The sequence below is a fragment of the Antennarius striatus genome, chromosome 13, assembly GCF_040054535.1.
Source record: "Antennarius striatus isolate MH-2024 chromosome 13, ASM4005453v1, whole genome shotgun sequence".
In the NCBI taxonomy this organism is placed as follows: Eukaryota; Metazoa; Chordata; class Actinopteri; order Lophiiformes; family Antennariidae; genus Antennarius; species Antennarius striatus.
Genome location: NC_090788.1, coordinates 3,311,078 through 3,337,040, shown reverse-complemented (window position 1 = coordinate 3,337,040; position 25,963 = coordinate 3,311,078). Strand labels below are relative to the sequence as shown.

Here is a 25,963-nt window from a genome sequence, read left to right as displayed (position 1 = left end):
TTAAAAGGTTAATTCCTGTAGTTTAAGATTAAATATTGATAAATTCGAGTATATGAAAAATAAATAAATATAAAAAGGAATAATTTTGTTTTCTGTTGTATTTTTATTTGTTTACTGCGATAGTATTTAAGCTATTTATTAAGTTATTTGTAAGTTTTTGTGGATTATCGTTTAGGAGTAAAGTCATGAAAATATTATTGAATGATAATTAAATAACTAAATTATTGAGCAGTGTAGGGTTAGACTCAGCCCTGGTTGTAATCGAGAGATAACAGGGCTGATATTGATTATTGATCGTATACAGTATCATGTGTTATTGTCATGAAATCCCCTATCTCCAGAGGTTTTTCTTATAGAGGAATAAAAAGGATTTAATAGTTTAAATAACCTTCATTCTTAGTTGTTTATTTAGTTTAAATGTAGTTTTAAAAACCTTTTTAAAAAGTCCACAACAGTGTAATAGTATTGCAGATTATTTAATGGAGTTTTAGCCATTAAAAAACGTTTTGTTCTGCTTGATGCACAACACCATCTTTAAATAGTAAATCTCAGTAAATCTCAACAACTTCAACTCATAATTAGTAGAATTATCAAACCAATTTGTCAATTATATCTTAATTAAAAGTTTTAGATTTCTTTGTTTATCTCTAACTTAAAACTTTTTTTGTAATTAATTAAAAAATAATGTTTCAGATGTTTCTGTGAGGGAGGTGTCGGCCCTGAAGGAGGAAGTGGAGATACGAGATTTCATTAATGATTACTATCTCTGTAGCTGATTGGCTAATCAGGGAGGGGGGGTTTGGCTGAAGTGAAGTCCAGACGAGCTGACTGGTCGATCGATCGAGTGATTGTGCAGTTCATGACTCTCTGGCCCCACCCCATCCTCCTTCAACTAGCTTATCTAAATCTTGATTGGTTGGTCTCAGACGTCTGGCCTGCTGTCAATCAATCAGTTGTCAAGGCGATGGAGGCCCCATAAAAGACCCGCCCACTCTGGAAGTTAACTGCATAGACAGAAAAACATAAAAAAGCCTAATATTTAAATACATATGTAACTATAAAATCATTATTCATTCATCCGACCAATGACAACAAACTCCGCCCCTTTGACGTACCTAAACGTTATCCCCGCCCTGCTCTTACTTGCTAAGTGTGGAGGCGGAGCCTGAGCGATGGAAATGAACAATCTGCCACTTCCCGTCTCGGCGGTGCCACACCCTGGTCTCCTCTGATTGGGCGGTGCGAGGCGTCCCGTTGGAGTCGATGTACTGCGTCACTCTGATGTAAGCGATGCAGGCGGCCTCGTCCCCCACCAGGTGGATGTGAGGGTTCAGGATGGTGGTGTGGACGGGTTTGCTGTTCTTTGACCACACTGTGTAAAAACAAAGAGTCATTTGGTAATAACAAACCAATAACAAACCACAAGGAGATGGACGACAGGAAGTTGGGTTCAACTCACAATTTTCAAAATAAAAGCGGTGAAAGTCGAGGCCTTCCACCAAATTCCCCAGTGCTTCAGGCTCGAATGCCGTCACGGCCGGGTCGCACATTTTACTGAGGAACCAGGGAGAATTTCACAATAAGAGTCTTGCTGAGGGGATTAAAGTGGTGTAGTATGTGTGTGTGTGTGTGTGTGTGTGTGTGTGTGTTGACGTACGTATAGCTCTCAAAGTCTCCGTTGCTGATTGCCTCAATCAGTTGCTCGGTGACTTTAATTATGTCCTGTTTTCTCACTGACAGAGAGAGAGAGAGACAGGCAGCCGTTCACCCACAAACTTTTTATCCAAGGCTAAAAGCAAACAATAATAAGATGACTAAAGTCGTTAGACTTAAAGACTAGTGGAACCTGGTTCTGCATGACATTTGGCTCAGGCTTCCATTGATCTATGGACGTTTGATACAGGATGTGAAAAAATATCCGACAAACAAACCTCTGGTGTCTTCGTCCTCTATGGTGGTGTTGGTGCTTTCAGACGATTCCTGCAAACAACAGAATGAGTCGCAGTGATGACATCATCATCCTCTGCTGACAACATCAGCCTCCAATTGGCTAACCAGACACCAAGAAAGAAGGCGGGACTTTCCGAATGTGTTTCTATGTGTTTTAATTCATGTTCATTCAAAGTGGATGTGGATTACGGATCACTTTTTCCACTTTGTGAGATCAAATAGCCTTTTTTCTTTCTTTTTTTTAATTTTTTTTTTTAGATTTTTACAAGAATAATAATAATAACTGATGAATCAAAAAAACCCAAAAACAATCAGATATGGACATCTAATATCTAGATATTAAGTTATAAACCAAAGTACTGGATTTAGGTTTAAATATAAATAGTGATCTGATGACGGAGCTAGATGTAGGAGAACGATGTCGACAGCAAAAACAATAACAACAACAATAATAATAATAATAATAATGTTATTTTCACCTTGACTCCATCTGCCTTCTTGTTGCTTCCACTCTTCCCACCTGAACGAGGGATGACGATGAAGAGAAAGAGAAGCAGCAGCGTCAGAAAGAAAGGCACAAAGGCAGAGAAGAGGAGAGTCGGCATCGTGTCCGAAGCAGACTTCACAGAAAAAGTGAAAACTCTCGACAGGAAGCTTTTCAAAATAAAAGAAATGAGGGAAAAAGTCCTGTTGGTTAAGTTGAATGGGTGGAACCGAAAGAAGTCCTAATTCAGTCACAAGAAGGTAGAATCCTCCTCTAATCCAGCTGTGTGTCTGTCCGCCTGTCCGCCTGTCTGTCTGCTCGCTGCCTGACGGACAGACAGCAGATTAAGGAGGAGTTAAGCAGCAGACAGAGAGGTGGAGGGAGGTCCCGGCATCACATGGGGGGGGGGGGGTCGCTCGGAGACAGTTGAGGCCAAATTTAGTTTCAGCTTGAGATAGTTGGAGAGCAGAATCGCTGAACCACATTCCTGAGCGCTCACACTGAAACATCAGCTGGAAACAGGCTCACATTCAGACGGCTGAAGCAGTCAGCAACTAGCTGAGGGCTTCGTGAAGTCTGAGCATCAAATCCCACCCAACAGGGCGACAAGTTGATGTGTCGTCATTTAACACCAAATGTGCTGCGTCACCCGTCACGTCTCTAACCTGAAGAATTCCACGTGGTCAAGCAAAGTTGTCATTAGATACTGGTTGTTTGTGGCTTCAAACTGAATGATGGGATGTTTTTCACCAGCGTCTGATTGAATGTTTGCAGGATGACTCAAAAACCACCAGATGGATTTGGATGAAACACAGTCGAAGCCAGAGAAGTGTGTGTGTGTTTGTATTCATTTAAAAAGTAGGAGTTGGGTCCCTGAATGTTTTCTGTTTTATTGGTGTTTATTTTATATCGTTTGCTATTATTTTAAGTACTTTGAATAAAACTGCATTTCCTGATTTATTTTTATGGGTGAAGACAGATTAGAGTATTAAATTCTACTGCCTGTTGTTTGGATCCTGTCTGTCTCACCATAGGTCTCTCTCTCTCTCTCTATGTCTCTCGGTGGTTTCCATGCTATCTATAGATGTGTGGTATCCCGAGTGTGTGTGAAGCTTTATGACAGCTGCTGCACACACACACACACACACACATACACACACACACACATGACTCTCAGTGTTAACGTGTTAATTGTGTGTTTGCCGACAGCGGATTGGTTGGTCTCTGAGTGTTTAAACCTCTGCTACCGTAACTCAAACCTGCAGGTCAAGCATCACCCCCCCACCTCTCCCCCCTCCGTTCACAGGTCATGTGACCCCCTGATGACGAATAGGAAAGTAATCATGAGAAAGTTGAGTGCATGACCTCTGACCTCCAGGTGACAAAGAGCAGCTGATTAACTCACCGGAGAAGTTTCTTGTGGCCAACATAGTCGTCAGAATGGCTCCCTAAGGAAAGGAAACAAGGACAGAAGGAAGGATAGAAGGAAAGGAAGCGTGTTTCATCACAATTCGTGAAAAGTTACCCTCTTACAAAGTCTTTAAGAATACTTTTTACATCAAAACACAAATATTTGACTTTAAATGAGGCTAGTTTGATTGTTTTAGTCATTAAAAGTTATTAAAATGATTTAAATTAAAGTTAAATGCTATTTTTCTGGCCAGTATCAGCTGATCCAGTCACTGGTTGCCCAGTTAGCTTTTAGAAGCTTGGATGTAGTTTTATACAGAAAACCCAGCAGCACCTTGACCTCTGACCTCACCTTGAGTTTCCTTCTGGCGTTGAACTTTTTCAGACATTCGACCGTCTCCTGTCTGTGCATGCAGGACGCCACCGTGGAACGATGCTGGGAGGAAGATCGCACATCATCATCATCATCATCATAAACCCTGAATACAGTTGAAGCACATGAGTATGTATGAGGTTCTCACAGAGATCCAGGGGTGCTTGAGAGCCTCTGCTGCCGTGATCCGTTTAGACGGGTTGATGGTCAGCATCTTGTTGATGAGATCTTTGGCTTCAGGAGTCACTGTGTCCCATTCAGGAGAGGGAAACTACAGGGCAAGAGAGGAGAGGTGATATCCAGCTGTTCTGGAAGGACTTCAGTGTCATTAGTGCGACCTGTGCCGCATCGATCGCCGGAGATCAGCTCTCTGGAGTGGATTTCAGTTGGGAACCGTCTGGCCTAACCGCTGCTGCTACCTGATCTGGTCTGCTTTAGAGGTGAGGCAAAGTTCACCTTAAAAGACTCACACACAACCCGTTGTGATGCCAGGTTGTGGTTAACAGACTTTATTATTGGAACAGATCACACCTCCTTTGTGACTGAGGTGTCTCACCTGTTTTGTCAACCCTCTCCCTTCAGACTTTGTACAACTTGAACTTCTTCTGTTCTTACCTTATAAAAATGGCATCACCTGACTTGAATCCACGTCTTTCCGACTTCAGATCCAACCAACTGACCTTTTGACCCTTTCTACTTTCACGAACCGTCAGTTTTTGAGGTTTAACAGTTGACTGGTAAATGTCTTACATTACTATTATACCTGGACTGACTCTCTTTAGCGATTGCCTTGTAAAAACACTTCTATTTTTCTTTCCTGACATTTTGTAACTTTACACTGTAAAAGCAGTCATGTGACCAAATTCAAAAGTCATGTGACCTACATCGTAAGCTCCAGCTTTGATCTGCTGGTAGAGACGATGTTGATCTTCATCCCAGAATGGAGGGTAACCGACCAATAAGATGTAGAGAATCACACCTGAGAGAAAGAGAGAGAGAGAATTACAGCTGAGGGAAGAATCAATGGAAGGAGAGGAAACGAGAAAAGGAAACAAAAGAGGAGACAAGAGAGGAATCTGACCACAAGCCCAGAGGTCAACCGCTTTCCCGTATGGATCCTTCCTCAAAACCTCAGGAGAGAGATACCCAGGAGTCCCCGCGAAGCCTGCAGAGACACACAAATTTTTCAATACAATGAAAACCAACACAAAAAAAAATGAAGTAAACTACAAACAGAAGTTTCTGTTTGTAGTGGAAACGGTTGGAGCGTGTAAAATAACAGCACCAGTATCCATGATATTATGGGTTTGGGTCAGTCTTACCGAACCAGGCCTGCTGGTCTCCCTCCACCTCGATGGCGAGGCCAAAGTCGGCCAGTTTCACCGCTGCTCCTTTAGACTTCGACGCCAGCAGTAGATTCTCTGGCTGGAGACAAAACACGCATGCTAACATGCTAACACTGTTGTTTATGTTTTGCCAGGAACCAACAAGATTGTAGTGAAGATCCACAGACAGGAAGTTAGACGGTAAATAAGATTAAACAATGATAATAAAAATACAGAATAACACAAATGAGAATTTGAGAAGCAAATAACACGGACCTTCAGGTCTCGATGGACCACACCCATCTGGTGACAGTGCAGCACTGCCTCCAAAATCTGCTGGATACAGTGACTATTGATAGAGAGAGGTCAGAGGTCATCCCTTGGTACTTTCAGAGCCAGAAATTACTCAACAGAGCTTTAAATTGTTCCACAATCAGTTCACAGCAGGTTCAAGGTGCGACTGTTGTTTAAGACTCACAACAAGTGGACTTAAAAAGTATTAAATAACATTTAGCAGCTAACTCAAAAAGAAGAAAATCATTGGAAAATGTCTTCAAATTAGGGAGACTGTGTGAGGACTGGGAGCTCCTTACCCTCACATGTTATATCACCACATAAAATGTGAAGGATTGTCCTGTAATTTCACTGTTTATAAAGCTTTCTTTCATGTAAAAGTCACTCTGCATAGTGACTTTGTGGTTCTTTGTTGCAACATTATTACACAATCTTTGCATAAACAGGCTGGTGAGGATGAGGAAGGGACAGGAATGGGAGGTGCTTGACGCTGGAGAAAGAAGAACCGTGATGATCAGATGATGGACAGGTTAACTAATAAATACACGAACGAGTGTTTCTTACCTGGCATCAGCTTCACTGTAATATTCTCTGGCTACAATATCTTCAAATAACTCTCCACCCGTTACCCTGAGAGACATAGACAGCGTTATGGAAAATACTACTGTTCCATAAACTATGTATAGTGATAGAATGTCATTACAACATAACAAACACAACAAAGAATTAAAACAAAACAGGTAAGGACACAAAATCATGAATTTTATTGTAGAAGGATGAAGTTGGGACAAAGTAACATTGAGTACCACAAAAAAACAATGAAACATAATACAATGTGATGATACAATGTACCATAATACAGCGTAACATAATACAATATAACGTAATACAGCGTAACACAACACAATGTAACATAATAGAATGTAACACAATAGAATGTAACATAATACATTGTAACATAATACCATATAACATAATAGAATGTAACATAATACATTGTAACATAATACCATATAACATGATATAATGTAACATAATACAATGTAACATAATACATTGTAACATAATACCATGTAACATAATACAATATAACTTAATACAATGTGACATAACTGAATGTAACATAGTACAAGGCAACATAATACGATGTAACATAATACAGCATAACAATACAATGTAACATTATACAATGTAACACAGTACAGTGCAACATAATATGATGTAACATAATATAGCGCAACACAATACAATGTAACACACCAATATAAAATGAAACAATGCAAGAAGTTTGACGAATACAACAATTTGTTACACAATCTACCCACTTCAACTTTAACATAAACACACAACATAGTGCAGTATTATATAAGGTGCCAACATCTCACCATAATGCTTATTAATATCAGGGACAGACAAAACCAAATCATCACATATGATGACATCACATGACTAGAATGACATCACATGACTAGAATGACATCACATGACTAGAATGACATCACATGACTAGAATGACATCACGTGTGGATAACAGAGTATCAGAAGGTTTGAACTCACAGGTCAAAGATGAGGTAATGGTGTGCCTCCTCTGAAATGCTGTCATGTAGCCGAACTGATAGATGACAGAGGGATACATGGAGAGATAGATGGTTGGAGCTATGAGATGCTAGCAACTGAGTGATTTTTAAATACTTTGGGAAAACGTGGCAATTATAAGGAAGGATGCAACAAAGTTGCTAAATGTACTGCAGTACTTTATAAGCATGCTGACACTTTTACTGCAGGATAAGAGGAGAATCTTTTATCCGCAGATCTGGAGGACGATGTTCGTCTGTTGGTGCTCTGCATGTTCAAACTCTCTATAGATTGTATAATAGGTATAACAAGAGGAAAGAGCTGCTGCCCACACACACACACACACACACACACACACATATGCGCACACACACACACGCGCACACACACACACACCTGTGTGAAGCACTCACAGAGAGAAATAATCAGGTTTTTCTCTCGAAACACTCCCACACAGATCAGCAATGGGATTTGATTTGTGTGTGTGTGCGTGTGTGTGCGTGCGCGCGTGCGTGTGTGTAGGAGGAGGAGGAGAGAGGGTTTTGATGCCTTCACCTAAGGACACTGTTGCCTAGCAACACGCACACAAATTCACGCACGCGTGCGCACACACGCACACACGCACACACACACACACACACACACACACACACACACACACACACACACACACACACACACACACACACACACACACAAAAAAGACAGAGTTATGTAACACTCCTCAGTATCTGCAGATCATCACCTGCCCACACAGAACTGTGGGCTCTGATTGGCTACTCTCCTCCACTCCAGCCTGCTGATTGGCTCTTAGGGTCCACGTGAGGTCATATTTGAACATCTGATTGACTCTGGTTTAGTTTGTTTCAGCTGTGTTGAAACAGAGTTTGTGTTTTTCTCCCTTTTTTAATGTGAATGTTGTGAAGCTGAGAAGAGAGCTGTCAGTCAGGGCTTTTATTATGAATTAGACGAGCGTGGCGTCGATGCTCCTCATCGCCTATCAGAACACATCACATCCCAACTTGCACATTCCATCCTCTTCATTTTACAATGACTCTACTTCTCTAAAGCTGGATCCACACTTTGAAATCTCCACACATTTATCTCCTTTAAAATCTCAAACATTTGCGTTCTACAGGATTAGATAAAACACACTCCAGGTTTTCATTTTGAGTCTTGTGCCTGATGAAGCAAAGACCACCTCCTCACGGGATCTGGTGAAACTGTTGCGCAAAGTAACAAAAATGACAACGTGGTGATCTCGCTCTGAAAATAATGATGTAATGGTGCAGATTTTAACTTCTAAACATCAAACATGCAGAGGTGGATCTTGGACAGTCAGAGATGATTCAGTTTTAAAGCTGATCCAGTTATGAATCCAGATCGTTTGTTCTTTTCAACATAGTAACAATGGCTTTATTTTATATTTTTAATTTATTGACAAGCAAGACTAAAGGGGAAAACAGCAAATGTGATTAATCTGAATAGTGTTTTGTATTTCATAATAGAAGAACTTTGTTGAATTTGATTGATTTTAATAACACATTTGATAACCGGAAAATATGAATCTGACTTTTTTTTTGTACTTCAAAACGTCTCTTTTCTTCTTGTTTTTCAGTGTCACCACAAAGAGATTCCACTTTGTATGAGTCACAATTTATTTTACAGAAGGCTGAGTGTTAACTTGTTGTAATGCATTATAAATCTATAAACCAGCAGTAACAGTACACGAATATGTCTGAGGTTAGGAAGATTGATGTCGCTCTTTGAGACGATGAAACATTAAAACATTGGAAACACCGGCTGCTGTTATAATTTAATACCAAGAGAAGCAGTCCTCCAATGGAAACAATAATCCTGTTTGTGTCTTATTAACTGCTGCTGACAGCTGGCAATCCCTGCTGTCTCTTTTTAATAAAGTGCTTCCTGTATTCTGTCCATTTACGTTTTATCTAAGTTTATTGGAAGCTGCCTACAGTCAATCCCATATAAATCAATTCTGAAAGAAACCAGCTAGTTTAAAGAAGGACAGGATGTGATGTCATCCAGAAGAATAAATCTAGCTGGTTGGATTATGTTCATAAGGAGTTGTAGTTGTCTAATCTCTTTAAAATGAAAGCATGGATGAACGTTTCTAAGTCTGAATGTAAACATTTATTTATTGCCAACTGCATGTAAATTTAACTTTTACAACCCAGATGTTGTTAAAACTTTATCCATCATATACTCTTCTGTTTTGTTTGAACTTTCTCAAATTAAATTCTGAGAAAATAGAGATTAATAAAACTGACAATCTTCATCCTGGCATTGAATCCTCGCTCGGTCCATGAGAAGTTAAGGTCACAAAATGCCACAAACCCGAGTGTGCCCTTTGATTCTGACATGACTTTAAAGAAACATGCTAACAAGATCACTTTGTGGTTTTATCTGTTTTGTATCGCCAGAATACGATCAATGATGAGCTTTAAATAATGCTCATACTACCATTCTTGAATTTCTTTTAGCAAGCGGCTTTGACAAAATATAATAAATATTAAATAATTTTAGTGACCTTACGATGGTGGCCGTTATTTCTTTAGGACTGCTGTTCAGATTTCTCTCATTATTTGATGCTCTTGAGGTCATGTTATTGTGTTTATAAAGCCCTACAGCTCTACTTGCATTTTAATGTTTGAATTGTGTTTATTTACATTTGAAATTATCCTTAGTTTAAAATTCTGTTTATCTTTTATTTCTGTTTTATTCTAACACATACTGGAAATTGAATCTTGTGTTTACACTTGTTGTTAAGCTAACATTAGTTTTGATCAGTTCTATGTTAATAAATGTTATTACTATTTTTACAATTATTATAACCATTTTAACATCAGATCACCTGCTAATAAATAAAAGGACTGGGAAAGATTACCTGACAATTATGTGAGCAAACAAAATAGAGTCACGGTGTTCCTCAAGGCTCTGATCTCAGACCTCCTCTGTTAAACATGCTGCTGCATGCTCACAAAAAAATCAAAATATATGGCAATCATTAACTCAACTTGTCTACTAGTCATATTAGATATTAAATTTACTGTCTAAGGGCCTTTTGCTATTGAAAGATGCTACAAACCTTTGCCAGTATTATAGATGTAGATGTAAATAAGATTGGTAGAATGAGTATTACTTATGGCAGCAGCAGTACATGTAGTATTTAGCACATGTAGTATGTAGTATATAGTATGCGTTGTGCTACTCACCGATGTTGGGGTGCTTCAGTAAACGACAGATTCGAGCTTCACGGTCCAACTTCTGATGATCTGTCAACACACACAAACACATCGATTAGTAATCGGAGTTATCAATCAGGAATTGATACACACAATTCAGTGTGGTATGCAAATGCTGAGACTGACTGTTATTGGTCAACATAAGCCAGCTGTGAGGTCTTTGTCCTCATTAGATCTCACCCAGATCGCAGCAGCTGCTTAAATGCAGCTAATGTTAGCGCATGCTATCACAAGTGTAGGCAAAGTCTCTTTTTATTCTCACATGAGATGTGATTTAATAATAAAAACGATGATTCGCTCGTCAGAGTCATCTTCATTTATTACTTTGGCGCTCAGACCAATAAACTTAATGAGCAGGCAAATTGTACAGGGAATGCTTTGTCATTTGTGCCCCGAGATTTGTCTCTCAGGCTGCTCTATATTACTGGTAGAGGAAGTTGGATGTGCAAGTAGCCTGAGTAGAGCCCTGCAGACACAACTCAGGGATGGTTTTCCCCAAGTCTCCAAAGAGTCTCTCCAACCTCATTAAAGTGATTATTTTACACACAACATAAATTCAGGTTAATGACAGCCGCTGCACTGCATGTTCATATGTAATGAAGTTTAAAGTGATGGATGACGGAGCAGGTTGAACGTGACAGAAAGTTGCCTTCCGACCTTAATTTAGCAGTTTCTTTGTGAAAGTTTACAAGTTGATATTTTCTACTAATATTCTCACATTTAAACTGCCGCTAGCACAGCATAAATTCAGACAGTTGGTGTCGATACCGGTAGACCAGTATATCACTGGTGGTGATGGGCTGGAGGCGTTGCAACTCTTTCACAGACAGAAAAAAAGTAATGATCTGATCATATTTACAGGAAGGATAAATGAGAAGCTTCCCAAGTAGTCTGTTGTCGGTTTATAAGACACAAAAAGGTGACTTTGTAGTTAAAAGTCTTCCAGTTAAAGGTCATATGATGGAAAAATGGATGGAAATATGACATTTCTATCTTATGCATTAAATATGAGGATGGGTATGTCTCCTTGTTTACGACTCAGGGTTGGTTTATACTCCTACATATGTTGGTAGATAGATTTGAAAGGTTTATCCTTCAATAACATCATATTTCCGCCATCCTCTCATGCTAGCAGTGATTCGTCCACATGAGGGCAATGAAGAGTCAAACGTCTAGATAACAACAATAAAAAATATGGTTTGGGTGGAGTTATTGGCCTGAAGCGTATGCCAGTCAAGTGATAGCATGTTGTTATGTTACTTTTATTAATTTTGGTCGGATTCTGAAAGAACCAAAACAATAAAATCCCTCTGAACTCAGTTCGATGTAACGTCCCGCTCACGCCCAGCAGGGGGGCAAGGATTGATCCTGGACGGGCCACTGCTGGGTTTGAAATGACGAGCAGAAGACACTCGTGAGGCCATCAGTGTCCAGCAGCCAACAAAGAATCTGCAGAGGAAGCTTCAAACGGAGCTGCGGCTCTGAAGCTCGACACAAAGACCGAGAACAAAAATGAGACATCAGAGCTGAAAACAGATCTGAGGAGTGAAGTATCAACGAGTTTAAACTGCAGGAATCCTTCAAATCAAAGAGACGGAAGAGAACCAGAGAGCTGCTGCAGACACATTCTGCTCCCCTTCACCGGAAGCTCTCTTTTCCAGGAAACACGGCAAACAAATGTCATGCTGGCTTCATAGCCAAACACACACACACACACACACACACACACACACACACACACACACACACACACACACACACACACACACACACACACACACACACACACACACACACACACACACACACACACACACACTAAACAAACACAGACTGTTGGTTTAAAGAACATTTGATGGTTTGTTAGAAAAACGAGTCAGATGGTGTTCAAAGATTTTACAGATGATCACTGACTGTTTGCTGCACGTTTTATCAATGATGCCTTAATCTGTGATCCAATCATGAGCTGTTAAATCGTCTGGTTAATAAGGTGCATAGCTCTCATTGTAAAGGTTTCAGTACAAATGAAACATAAATAATTAGTCATATTGTTGTATTTTATTGTTCTACATTATTATTACTAGTAAGATGAGCTAACGTGTTGTATGTTAGTGTATTGGTTGCCGTGTGCCGTCCATCATATCTGTGTAGATATTAGCAGCAGTTAGCACAGGGTTGTCAGTCATGGTGGGAGCGCTTGTTTCGCTCTGACACATCAGAAGAAAAAGCTCCACCCTTCCCTGACTCAAGCCCCGCCCCTTCCCCGAAACCTGTATGATCAATGAGATTTCAAATAATCCTGATTCCAATTCAACCAATGAATGAATCCACCAATAGACCAACCAGCAATACATCAATCACCAAAAATCCATTCAGCTACCCAACAACCAACCACCCTTTGGTAGAGGATAACAAAGATTAATAAAACACACAAAAACTGAAAACAACTTCAAAGCTAAAGTAGAACTGACAGGCTCACAGAATGACTTGAAAATGGAAATAAACAAGACATTGTGTTCAATGACATTTATAAGGGAAATTTAGCACAAGAATGTTTGACATATGATCAAATAATGAAACTAATAATTAGCTACAGCAAAATCAAAGTACACAACATTGTGTGATTAGCAACTACTTACAAAGAGCAAGAGGTCATCAACTGTCAATAACAACAATTATTATTATTATTATTATTATCATTATTATCATTATTGTTGTTGTTTTTGTTGTTATAAGTCTAAGTCCACACAAAGCCTTTAAACAAACACACAGTCACACACACCGACTGTCAACTTTGCAAGGTGTTGCTAAGCAACCCAAAGAAAATTCTTGAATTGAATTGTGATTTAAAAAATAAATAAATCTGTGCATATAGAAAAAGAGAGAGAGAGATGGATGGATGGATGGAGACAGAAACAGACAGACAGGCAGACAGACAGACAGGCAGACAGACAGGCAGGCAGACAGACATGTGAAGGTGAATGAATTGTGGATGTGACTCCTGCAATTTTCCAGAATCACAAATAGAATCTTTTGTTTTTGTCCCTTTGTGTCTCTGATGTTTTCTGATGACTAATAAACTAAATGTTTGATCCGCTGAGACTTCAGAACAAACACAACAGGCGAGACAAACCGACACAAACAGCTTCCTTCATGTGCGACGATGTAAAACTAACGACGAGTTTTTAAGCCGACGTAACGACTCGCGTTCACTTAATGTAGAGATGAAGAGCTCAGAACTCGTGTGCTACGGAATCTGTGAGGGGACGTTCTCAGTCAAACAGAAACACACTGCGAACGCAGGGACGGTCGACATGAGCGACACTCTTGTCCCCGCGACGCCTCACTTCCTGTCTGCGTGAGCAGAGCGGCTCACTCTGCTGCAGTGTGTCGTCAAGTCAAACTGTCTCGCCTAGTTTTTGCAAGTTCTCAGCAAAAACGCAGAATAACTTATAATGAGAATAATAATAGTCATGCAGATAGGACAGAAACATTACACCCTTCACTACCATCCAAAATTTAAAAATGAGGGTTTGGAGCCAAGGCAGCAAAAATTACCTGTTTAAATTTTAGTATTTAATTAATATAAATGCTAATTTTCAAAGGATTGTGTTGGAGGCTATCTATGTTATCACATAGCAGGAACGACAGAGCGCTAACGGCGGTAACTAGATCGACTTCCGCCTGACGCTTTCTGACATTTAAAACATCTGAAGAAGATCCGACCCCATGATGACATCATCGGGTTGCACCAGTCCATGAGGATGAAGATTACTGCTGTAATCAATGCTAATGATTGTATAAAATGCTGTACCTAAGAGATTTATGGTGCTCACCTTTTTATTGCTGATTGATAATCACTATAAGTTTAACGGGGAACTAATTTAAATAGGATGCGGCTGAAACAACAACCTGTAAAAGGCGTAACTATGACAACGGCATTCCTCTCTACTGACACTTTGACAGTCATTAAATCTAAAGCTTTATTACCAGTGGGAAATACATTATTTATACCTTAATGAGTCTAATGGAAGATGACTCACATGGAATAGATGGAATATAGACATAAAATATTATATATTTTATTTTAATGGCTGCGATCTGGCCAGAATGAGTAGCGGCGTTAGCTGAAATTAGCCTATAATTGCTAAGACGCAGCACCCAGCAGACACAAAGAAGAACATTCACTGAATATATCCTTGTTCAGTCTTTATTGAGGTAAATTGATATATTTGAATTTGTATTAATGTGTTTTGTTTTTTTGACAAAACATCCGTGAATACCTGAATAAAAAAAAAACCCCAAACAAACATTTTCACCTTTAAACAAAAGAAAAAATTGTTTTTTCATTTCGACGTTCCAATACGACACACTTAGGCCCATTTCCGCTCCAAGCCCTCGATTAGATCCGACATTTCCTGTAGCCATATTAAATTAAACGCCCTCCGGCTCTTCATGGAAAGAATCCCTTTATTTGTTATGAAGACTTTATTGCAAAGCCTTATTGTTTCACAGCAGAAGCAGAAGCAGCAGCGTCTGCGTGGAAAGCAGCTGCAGCGTTTCAAGAGGTGGGAGTCGTACAGAGGTGGAGGTGGGCAGAATGTCCGGGTGTAGCACAGCCGGCGGCTTTGTGTGAGAGGCACAAGATGGAGTTATGGTTAGACAGTTGTAGGTATATGTACTGGAACGGATCTCAGAGGCTTTGGGTTACATCACTGTTAGGAGGGCTGGAATAAACAGCAAACATCCAGTTTTAGAGATGTATTTGTCGGAAGCATCCCCTGAATGAGCATCAATCTGTGTTGGTTTTGCTCTTATGTGCAGTGAGCGATTAAAATGACTCTTTAGCATCAGTCTGGCATTTTTTTTCCGCTCGTCTAACCAATTTATCTGTCATAAATAATCACTGAACACTTTAATTCTCGAGCCACGGCGCCTGATGTGAGCAGACCTGTGCTTTCTGTCTGGTGTTTCAATGTCGAATTTGTGATTTTGTTTTCGGCATCTTTTCATTGAGCTCCTTTTTCTTTCTTTCAGAATGTTCGGCTGTCGCCCCTAAATGATCCGTGACGCTCACGTCAACGGACGCTCATTGAGAAGTTTTGCTCTGCCGACTTGATGATCCCTCCAGACGCTGGAGGACTAATTCAATTTTTCCACTCGTGAGCGCAGCCGGATGACGTCACTAGAGAGCATCAGTCAACAAAATGATAGAAATGTGACATTTCGGTTTCATCCAGATGAATGAAAGAAGTTTCAAACCATTATGGGGAAATTATTGCAGTCGTGATCTAGACATTTTTGGACTTTAACGAAAGGCTGGGTGGGAATTATGAGAGCAGCTGAATGTGCACGTTAGCTTCTTGCTACACATGACTTTTAAAAGTGTTTGTTGTAAACATATTACCCTTATTCCATTAATTAAATATTGAAGCTGCTGTTGGTGTTTGAACATGAATCCTGTGTAAGTCAAACATGGCGTCAACAGTCCTCCGTCTCCTCACCTCTGGCAGACAGTTTCTTGGTGTTGATGATCTTGGCGGCATATTCCTGGCCTGACAGCACTTTCACACAGCGTCGCACCACCGAAAATGCTCCCCTGGAAACGCGACAGGAGGAACCAATCAGTTTGATTTGACACGACAGAGCATTTTTCACATTTTAAGAGATTTTTATTTTTATTTTTTTCAATCTTAACAAGATGTTTTAGCTGATACTTTTCAAGAGAACACCCCAACTTGCAGCGTTAAGGACAATGAAACAGAAAGTCCTGAATGCAGATCAGTTTTTATGGGGGTCTATTTTTGCATAAAACATATTGTCCCCGCCAAACCTCATGGAAATGTGTTCTGTAGTTGTTCTACTGGAACACTGCGACAGGCTGCTGCTGCTCGGTGGCGCCACACTGATCATACATCATGTATGATATCATGTATGAACCACAGTTTAGAAAGACAGGGAGGTTCTCAAAAAGCTGTCCTGTTGCATCATGGGAAAGGTAGGACCCTGAAATTGTTCACCTTAGCTGCTGAGATTTTATTTAAAATCTCTCAGAACTTCTTTTACTTCATGGGGGAGATCAAGGAACACAGCAGGGTGATCAATAAATATTATATTGGCCATAAGAAAGACATAATCACTTTCCTCCTGATCAAATTAATCTCTGGGACTGTGCAGAAAGAATTCAGTGTCTGTTTCCCATGAAAGCTGTATTCTGCCACCCACCATCGTGTTATGTAAGAGACCTGGCACTATATGTGTGTGTGTGTGTGTGTGTGTGTGTGTGTGTGTGTGTGTGTGTGTGTGTGTGTGTGTGTGTGTGTGTGTGTGTGTGTGTGTGTGGGTTGTGAGTGGGATAGGGTCAGAAAGGTGACAGTCGTCTTTCTTTGTATCTATCTATCTGATAATCTATGAATACAAGTCATTAAAGCTATACATCATAAATTTGTAATATTAATCTTCATTGTTAATGTTTAAAAGTAAAAACTTAATTTAATTTATTATAAACATCACACATTTGGCAGTATTAAAATATAAGCAGTGCACATACAAAAAATAATTAAAAATAAATAAATATAGGAATTAAATATTTTATGTTAAAATAATCAGGAAAAAAAATATTCAAATCAATCTTGAACTATGTGTTATACTTTTAAATTGTAAAAAAAAGATTGTTTGATTGATTTAGGGTATTTTATACCAGAAATAAAATAAAATCAAGTTATAAACGATATGAGTCAAATAAAAGTCACAGAATAAATGTTGCAACACCTAGAAAACACAACCAAATAATGTTTAGATTTTAGATCCCAAAATAATAATCAATCAAGACATGTAGTATAGTATAATGATGATGAAGATGATGATGATGATACTTACTTGCCAAGCTCCTCATAGAGCTGATACTCTTCAGTGAAACGAGTGCAGATGACCGTTGCCATGGTGACCCGTCAGGGCGAGGGTCAGGGGGCTCCCTGTCCGTCTTCCTCGGAGGATGATGATGACGGTGATGAAGAAGGCCAAGAGTTAGACCTGTCTGAAGAATGGAGAGAAGACTCAGAGAGGAGAACAAGCAGAGATGGAGAGAGAAAGAGAGAGAGAGAGAGAGAGAGAGAGAGAGAGAGACACAGAGAGAGAGAGAGATGGCACTAAATGGAGGAGAGGAGGAGGACGAGGAGGAGGAAGAGGAGGAGGAAGAGGAGGAAGAAGAAGAAGAAGATGGAGGGATGATGGAGAGAGCAGTGAGAGCTGCGTCTCTCTGTCCTGATCTGTGGGAGAAAGAGAGAGAGAGATGCTTTAAGATGCTCCACCTGCCCGCCCACTCTTCCCCGTCGACCAATCACAAGCCTGGACACACACACACACACACACACATACACCACACACACAGAGGGTCGCCATGGTAACTGCTTCTCTCTGTGCTGGAAAGTAAGGCTGCAAACCCCGCCAGATGATTCAGGAACTAAAAACTGAAATATGATAAATATTACTGCAGATAGAGAAATACAAATATTTGTCCCCTGGTATTTCATCCGCTAATGCTAATGCTAAAACAAAGACTAACACCAGAACTGCTAATACTAATACTTTACTAACTAACAGTGGTAACTAGTTACACATACCTTGTAACAGCCCTCTTCTATTACTGTCTGATTGACTGGACGTCTTTCAAACCACAGCGCTGCTGTGTCGTCCGTCTCATTTGACTGTGAATGAGGGAACGGATTCCGACAGTAATTCTAACCAAATGTAATGCAGCCAGACAGAAATGTCTATTTTAGGCTCTGGTCCACAGTGTTTGGACGCCAGAGGAACCTGCCAGTGGACCTGGAAGGAAAAGGATTCCTTCCAGGTCCCTGAAATGAAAATTTTGAGAGAAGTTATGACAAACCATCAGAGAGTTTTCACCCAGATGGGGGAATTGTGACGGATGGTTGAACACATCTCTGATAGAGGAGGCACAGCTGGAAGGCAGCGGCCTTTGAGGTAGTTAAAGGCTGGGGGAGATGTTTGAAGGCTCCAGACGATCTGACAGGACGACTCCAATGGGTGCAGGGGATCACCCTGTGGTCTGACCGACCAACACTGTAGATCTCCTGTTCAGAAGCAGGGATTGGGCGTGAGCTCCATCACTGATGCGTCAACCGGACGTTTATCCTTGCAGGAACAACTAGACGGAGTCACAGGAGCTTCTCATTCTGGTCCACGTGTTTTGCAGGACCGGAGAAGACTTACGACTGTGTCCTCAGACGTCTGCAGGACGGAGGGGTCGTTCAGTCCTCGTCTGTAGTCACAGACGCTGTTCCCACATTGTGTTAGCATTCCTCTGGAGGTGCAGGATGACCCAACGAGGACATGTTGAAGGTCTGATCACACGTCACCGCCGTGAAGACCGGCCGATTATGTACGCCAGACGAGCCAATGGCAGCACAGCACCGTTCCAGTCTGTGATGTCACGTCTCCTCAGAGTCTGTCGATGTAAACCAGGGTAGCGTCGGCATCCAGCATCATCTAGCATGACGTTTCACACGCATGTCAACGGGAACTTTATTTTCCCTGTGACATCAGGTTGAACTGAGAACTGTAACATCAGGTGGTGGTTTATTCTGTTGTTCGATTTGATTAATGAGGTTCCTTGTTTTGTTGTTTATTTCCTGGTTATCAAAGCTTCCATTCCACTGCATCAAACAGAGGAAAATGCAGTTTTTGAATTGAATTAATTGATTCATCCATTAACAGATTAACAATCTTAAACTTCTTCCCTGGTTCCTAACTTAAATCCTTAATATATCAATCAAACTTAATTGATGACATTAATTGTTCATATGCAGTTGTTCGAGGTTTCATTTTTCTGGCTGTATTTTCTTGTGGCTCTCGTCTTGCTCTTTCTTTCTATTTATAGGTTTGTTTTGTGTCCGGAGGGAAGAGTCTGCTTCCTTCCATTAGTCTCTCTGCCTTTCTGTCACTCATCTTTTCTGCTTGGTTTCCTCTTTTCGAGACTTCTCTCTTCCACCTCCTCTCTCCAGGGATGGAAACGAGGAGGAGGAGGAGGAGGAGGAGGAAGAGGAGTGAAGCACAGCGGATTGGTCAACAGAGGTCAGACTGAACTCTGCTGGAAGCTGCGAACGTCTGAAAGACAAACAAAACCCTCTGAACTCCGCAGCTGGGATCAGAAATCTGAGGGTAGCTTTCAGCTCTAGTGTGACGACGTTAAAAAAAGTCACAAAAGATGCTGATGATCCACAGATTTAATGACACGTGTGGAGGACGAGGAAATGTTGATTAGATTTGGAGCCAACTCTCGGATCTTGATGTGATTCCATGATTTTTAAAAAAATATTCCCAACAGAATGAAGCAGATTTCAAATGGTCCCTAATTTACCAATAAAACCAACTATATATTTGTTTTACAGAATAAGTAGATTTATGTTTTCTACATTTGATGTGTTTTTTTTTTTTTTTTTACTAGACGTCATCTATTCCCAACTGGAAGGGAACTTCAAGGCCAAAAATTCCTTTTTAATTAAATTCTATCCTACTCCGAATTCCAATGAGACACACGTGACATCAAAAAGGCGTTCTCCAGCATCAGAGAAAATGGGGAAAAAAGAAAAGACAGTTTCTTCCTCATTTGGTCCAGGTGTTGGTCAGGTTCCATCCTGATACCAAAGAAACAAGGTAAATATTTATTATCTAATGACTTTTTATTATAAGGCTGAATCTGTTTCCTGGTTGGTTGAGTTTGAACGACAGTAGCAATGACATAACCACATTTGAATGTTAAGTATATAATTAGATGGAAGGACAGGATGTTGTTTTCATGCTACATACTCATTACATGATTATCATATATCCCCTTCATAATCTGAGCGACTGCCAGCGATGCTTCACACATAGAGGAAGGATCCTGATGATTTATGGTGAATGACTGCAGCCACTGGGAGAACTAGAACCCAGCAGACTGGTAAGGAAACATATGTGATCTCATGTGGTGGCATTTGATTGGTTACCTCTGCAAGAGAGATCAGCGCGACGTGAAGACAGCAGCTCAACCACAAACACACTCAGGAAGAGATGCAGAGCAACCTCCCTCTGGAACATGAACACATAGCAGAGATAATGGCCTGATGGGAGAATATTTAAAGTGGATGAACGCACATATTCAGGCGGAGAAGCTTTGAGATTTGATTGTCTGATAAATGTCACTGCGTTCATGTTGAGTTTTGTTTCCCGGAAGCTGCAGGTGTTTTAGATGCTCTGTGTCCTGCTGTTAAGCTCCTCTGTTCTGTTCTGTGAAAACAAACACAAGAAATCACACTGAGAACAACTCAGGGAACTTTCCTCAGGACAAAAACGCGACAGATTTAGAAAGTACTCCGATAATTAATGCCTGAATTGTGTTGAACAATTACAAGAAAAGTTTGGCGACAGGCTGTGGAAATATATCAGTTTTTCATCAATTTATCTTCTTTTCTTTTCTTTTTAAATGTATTTTTCTTGTCATTTTAACTGAAGTTCATCACGGGGGCCACATAGAGACTCAAATAGTCATTCACACCAGTGGGCAATTTAGAGTCACCAATCCACATATGTTACATGTTTTTTGTATAATCCAACCCACTAGCCGCTGGCGATATGAATAATTTAGCAGCGAGTGGCCCACATTAGTAGTGACTGCTGCCCTCTGCTGGTCACACATGGACATTGCAGAAACTTCCTGCTGCCCACATATCACACGGATGTCAGATCCTCTCTCTTATTTCATATGATTGTTTGAAGATCTGCAGGCAGGCAAAGTTTTTACCATCAACATATGAAAGTTGGGTAAAAGTCGACTGTGTGTAGTGTGTTTTTAGAGAACTGACCGCTCCCCGGTGGAAGCGTCCTACCTCTTTAAAAAGGCACGACGAGTTAAGCTTGGCTGGTTCCACATGCCGTTGGCGTGCTGGAGGGCGAGAGGCCCCTGAGATGAGCTGCACATGAACACCATTCCAAATATATCTACAGCAACATCATGAAGAACCACAACCCATCCGCTCCGTGTGTTACATATTTACCTCTTACTGTTAATTTGGAGATTATGAATTATAGCTGTTATTGGAATAAAAGAAAACAAGTTCCACACAATTGGATTTAAAATGTCAGTCAGCTGTTCACAAGTTAAATATTCAGATGTCTATGAGAAAAAGAAATCAGGATGGATCTGCAGATCAGTAACGCTTTAAATACTGTATTTTCGATCACATTTTTCTCATTAATAACTGACAAATAACTTCATGGTTTGAGGTTGTATTTATAAAGGTGTAGTTAACTCACTTGATTTTAATCCACTTCCTTCAATCTTTATGCATCCAAGTCTTCAGCTGCTTTTCTGGTCACGGTTGTCGCTGGAGCTTCTCCCTGCTGGCTGGCTACTGGCAAGAGGCAGGGTGCACCCTGGACACATCGCCAGCAAATTGCAGAACCAATCGAAAGACGAACAACTAACACCTCTGGTGTGGAGAAATTAACCTGGGTTGCATGTTTTTGGAGGTGGGGGTAATCTGGAGAACCCAGAGAGAACCCACGATGACATTTGGAGAACATACAAACTCCACACAGAAAGTAACCCGGAACCTTGATGCTGAAAAACTGACAGCGCCCCCTACTGCACCGCCGTGCCGCCCCTTAACTAACCCATTAAAAGCATATCCCATCTGTAAATTTAATTTTAAAAGTAACATCATGAGAGAAATCCAAGTAACTAAATCAGACAAATGTAGTGGAGTAAAAATTGCAATATTTACCCCTGAGATTCAGTCGAGATGAGCTAAAAAGTAAAAAGTCTTAAAGAACAAGAAAATAGTGAATGAATGTACTTTAGTTACATTCTGGTAGTAAAATGACTCTTCCAACTTTAGATGAAAGAAGATTTATTCCCACATAGGAAAAAGACTTGAGTGTCCTTCACGTCTCTGCCGTCTTAAAATGAGGTTAGCTGTTGATGCATAGAGCTCTGCTGTGATTGGTGCAACATATCACATGACCTTAGACCCATAAAGGCTGTCGGCCTGGCTACAGGTCAGATTCAGGGTCATGTCGTCAAGTCCAGTCCAGCGAGTCTTAAGAGGCGGTTTCAGACCCAGTTCTGCTGTCCCTCCCCTCGTCTACAGTGTGGATGTTTGTGTCGAGCCCTAAATGCCCCCCTCCCATCTGCTCCACCTGGCTCCAATCTTTGACCCCTGCTATAATGTGAATATAAGCATCAAATCCTGGTTTTAGGTTCAAAAGTCAAATGTTGTTGAGACAACTGATAAATCCTGCAGGATGAACCAATTCAGGACTGGGAGGCTGGATCCTGGATCGGTTCTGCAGAGTCTGGACCTAGACCCGCCTGGATCGGTGGTTCAGAATCATGGACAGGATCAGCACAGACTGGATCCACAGATTCCTGGACTGATTCAGCATCGACCGACTCTGCTGCGTTCCGGTCAGGTTCTGCAGACGGCTGAACGACTTTCTGAAGCGGTTCCAAGAGTTCTGGACTCAGTTTCCTGGTTTCAGCGATGAGTCGTTTGACTCCAACCATCCACTGACTGACTTCAGTCACGTGATCGACCATCAGGGAGCGATGGATCTCATCTGCTGAGTCCCAGTGGCCCATCTGTAACTCTGAGAGACAGACAGACAGACGGGTGAGTAGTCACACAGACAGGTTAGCAGGTAGACAGTTGTAAGTGTATAGTGATGCTGCTCACCTGAAGACAAGGTGTCCATGCGTTTCCTGACCGGGAGGCTCAGTCTACCTGACCTCCAGCTGTCCTCCAGGAGGCGGAGCCTCTTTTCTACATCATTACAAACCTGGTCCTGTACAGAGGTCAAAGGTCACACAGTTAAAGTCACATGGTAAAGTGTGTCAGCCATACACCTAGTGGACATCTGTGATGCTCACTTTAACGGCTTGTCTGCAAGCAGCGAGCGCCCTTTTCAACACCGACACCACATGCTCTACATCAGGCTCACACGCTGATTGGCTGCTCTCTGCCTCGCTCCGATTTCTCATTGGTCCCAAAGAAGGAGGGGGTGTGGCTGCAGAGGCAGGAGGAGGACGAGCTGCAGGAGTGCACCGATTTAGAAAACGTGACATGTGGTGTGTTCTCCTGTTCTCCATCTTTAGGTTCTTACCTGGGTGTGGAGGGGGTGCAGTTACACCAGATGGAGGTGGAGCTAGGGGGCTGGAGATTGGGGGGATCATAGGTGGGGTTCCGGCACCTGTGGACCAATCAGAGACCTTTATGGAACCAAAATATGAAACCAAATAAGTTCTTACCTTCGTGGAGAGACTGAAGAGGATGATGACATTAAAAAGTATTTGACATAAACGCCTCACACAATAACTGTCCTCTGATTGGTTGATTTATAGGTCAGGTGATTCTGATTTGTTTGCCTGTCTTTAAACTGGATTAATGTCCTTTTATATATAGACGTAGGTTTGACCCCCAAGGCATAATGCCTTAGATTTTATTTAACCTGAAAGCGAAAGTCTCACGATAGTTTGATCTTCACCATGGCAACCCATGGCTTGATAAGTGGTAGATTTAAATTGTCAGAAAAATTAGAGGACAGATCTCATCTGGTTATCATTCCTTTTCACCAGGATGGTGAACTTGATGACAACCAAACACTTAATAGTGTCTTTATTTCACGTCACAAATAATAAGGACTCATGTAACTCACAGGAAAACACAAACAAACACACAGAATAGTTGAGATTAATACATTTTGTCACAGTCCAGGTTGGAAAAGTCAGAAATGTTTTCTGACCTGAAGCTTGTGGTGGAGCGACTCTCTTGTTCAGGAGGTTCTTTGGTGGTCCGTGGGCCATCTGAAGGCCGTATGAAAACTGCGGGGGGTCATTCCAGCCCCGCTCCTGGTTACCTAAGAAATGCAGTCACAGAAAGAAGAGAGAATTTTTAAAAAGAATACTTTTAATATTTCAGCAGAGATCCGGTCATGATGAGCTGCAAACAGGTTCAGCTCAAAAGGTGACTCAGAATTTTAAATATTTATATATTTACTTTAAAAGCACAACATGACCCAGAACACGGATACGTTTATTTTTAATGTGATTCTATCAATTGGTAAACTAGTTAGTTGTGGGATACTAGAGTTACTAGTTGAATAGTGATGAGCATCTTTTCATAAATATATTCAACCAAACCCAATGAATGTTTAGCTACCTTTTCAATCTGGGAAATGTCACCTATAGCTTTTTAAGAAACTTACAGTTTTACCACTGATGGATTTTAATCATTAAATGCGTTACATAAATTCACCATTAGCTTTAAGCACTTTATTTTAATTGCTAGTTGAATTAATATCGTGTTGTAGAAAAACCACGGAACAACCACACATTAAACTCCTCTTTTCTCTCACACAATTCTAGTTTGGTAACTTATTTTAATGCCGAACCCAAGATAACACATACTTATTTCCTAAATGGTTGAAATATATCCCACAATATGTGTGTTATTGATTTAAAAACAAAAGGGAATGTTTACTTGACAGTATTTTAATGCTAGTTCGTAGCACCGGTCTGTTTATGACAATGACAGGCTAACAGCTAGCTGAGCATCATGGTAGGCATGAGCACAAATATCGTGTTATGTCTCGGCTTTACAGGTTAGAAACTAAAACAGTTCTTTACTGATTGTTAACTTTATTCATCAGTAGGTTAGTGACTGTTTCCTACCTGGTTTAACGTACATGTCGTCCATGTTGGACTCCACCGTGTCAGATAACAGCTTCTTCCTGTTCAGGAAGCTATGCTAGCGACTTAACTAGCCGTGAGAACCAAACCAAAAAAAAGGGTTTAAATTATTTTTGTCTAACGTTTATTAGAAAAGACATAAAACTTAAAACTCCCTGGGTAAATATTACGCGTTATGTTTCAATTAAATGAGCTAAGTCTTTGTACAACAACTAGCATCAAACACAACTTCCGCTAAAAAATTAAGAAAGTAAAATAGAAGTACAATATTATTCAAAGACCATGTAGACATTTGTTTCTCTCATGAGGTGAAAAAATTAGCGTGTATTTCATTTTCAATCGAAATGTTTACCTCACAACATGAAGGTTATGGGTTTCATATTACATTTTATGCTCGAATTACTCTTTAGGCTTTTACTTTGAAGGAATTTAACTCGCACTTCCTGTAACGTCCGAGACTTTAAACGTGCTTCCCGGAAAACTTTTCCGGGACACGTGGCCATAGAGTCATACCAACGATGACGTCACGTCAAAGGT

General features: G+C 40.6%; 2 protein-coding genes across 2 annotated transcripts; both read right to left on the bottom strand.

Moving 5' to 3' along the window:
* Positions 1–680: 680 nt before the first annotated feature.
* On the bottom strand, positions 681–22,993 carry camk2a (calcium/calmodulin-dependent protein kinase II alpha). Its single transcript, XM_068330349.1, has 21 exons — positions 21,994–22,993; positions 21,567–21,678; positions 20,688–20,967; positions 17,557–17,713; positions 16,182–16,276; positions 10,648–10,707; positions 7,394–7,448; positions 6,401–6,466; positions 5,819–5,891; positions 5,540–5,642; positions 5,299–5,382; positions 5,102–5,196; positions 4,366–4,488; positions 4,197–4,280; positions 3,840–3,882; positions 2,420–2,470; positions 1,932–2,003; positions 1,658–1,733; positions 1,460–1,554; positions 1,144–1,372; positions 681–1,004 (listed from the first exon to the last, which is right to left on the bottom strand). The coding sequence occupies exons 4-21, from the start codon at positions 17,616–17,618 to the stop codon at positions 1,001–1,003; spliced, it is 1,470 nt and encodes a 489-aa protein (XP_068186450.1). The 5' UTR covers positions 17,619–17,713; positions 20,688–20,967; positions 21,567–21,678; positions 21,994–22,993; the 3' UTR covers positions 681–1,000.
* sra1 (steroid receptor RNA activator 1) lies at positions 22,994–25,433 on the bottom strand. The gene is made up of 6 exons (XM_068331661.1): positions 25,409–25,433; positions 24,481–24,594; positions 23,842–23,928; positions 23,609–23,769; positions 23,415–23,523; positions 22,994–23,328 (listed from the first exon to the last, which is right to left on the bottom strand). The coding sequence occupies exons 1-6, from the start codon at positions 25,431–25,433 to the stop codon at positions 22,994–22,996; spliced, it is 831 nt and encodes a 276-aa protein (XP_068187762.1).
* Positions 25,434–25,963: the final 530 nt, after the last annotated feature.

Excerpts from the sequence above, each read along its gene's own strand:
- camk2a (XM_068330349.1), bottom strand. The coding sequence starts at position 17,618 with ATGGCAACGGTCATCTGCACTCGTTTCACTGAAGAGTATCAGCTCTAT. Across the intron at positions 7,449-10,647 it reads ACTGAAGCACCCCAACATCG|TTCGGCTACATGACAGCATT; the intron begins GTGAGTAGCACA and ends GTCATCTATCAG. Across the intron at positions 5,383-5,539 it reads AGACCAGCAGGCCTGGTTCG|GCTTCGCGGGGACTCCTGGG; the intron begins GTAAGACTGACC and ends GTGTCTCTGCAG.
- sra1 (XM_068331661.1), bottom strand. The coding sequence starts at position 25,433 with ATGGACGACATGTACGTTAAACCAG. Across the intron at positions 23,929-24,480 it reads CGCTCCACCACAAGCTTCAG|GTGCCGGAACCCCACCTATG; the intron begins GTCAGAAAACAT and ends ATTGGTCCACAG. Across the intron at positions 23,329-23,414 it reads CATGGACACCTTGTCTTCAG|AGTTACAGATGGGCCACTGG; the intron begins GTGAGCAGCATC and ends TCTGTCTCTCAG.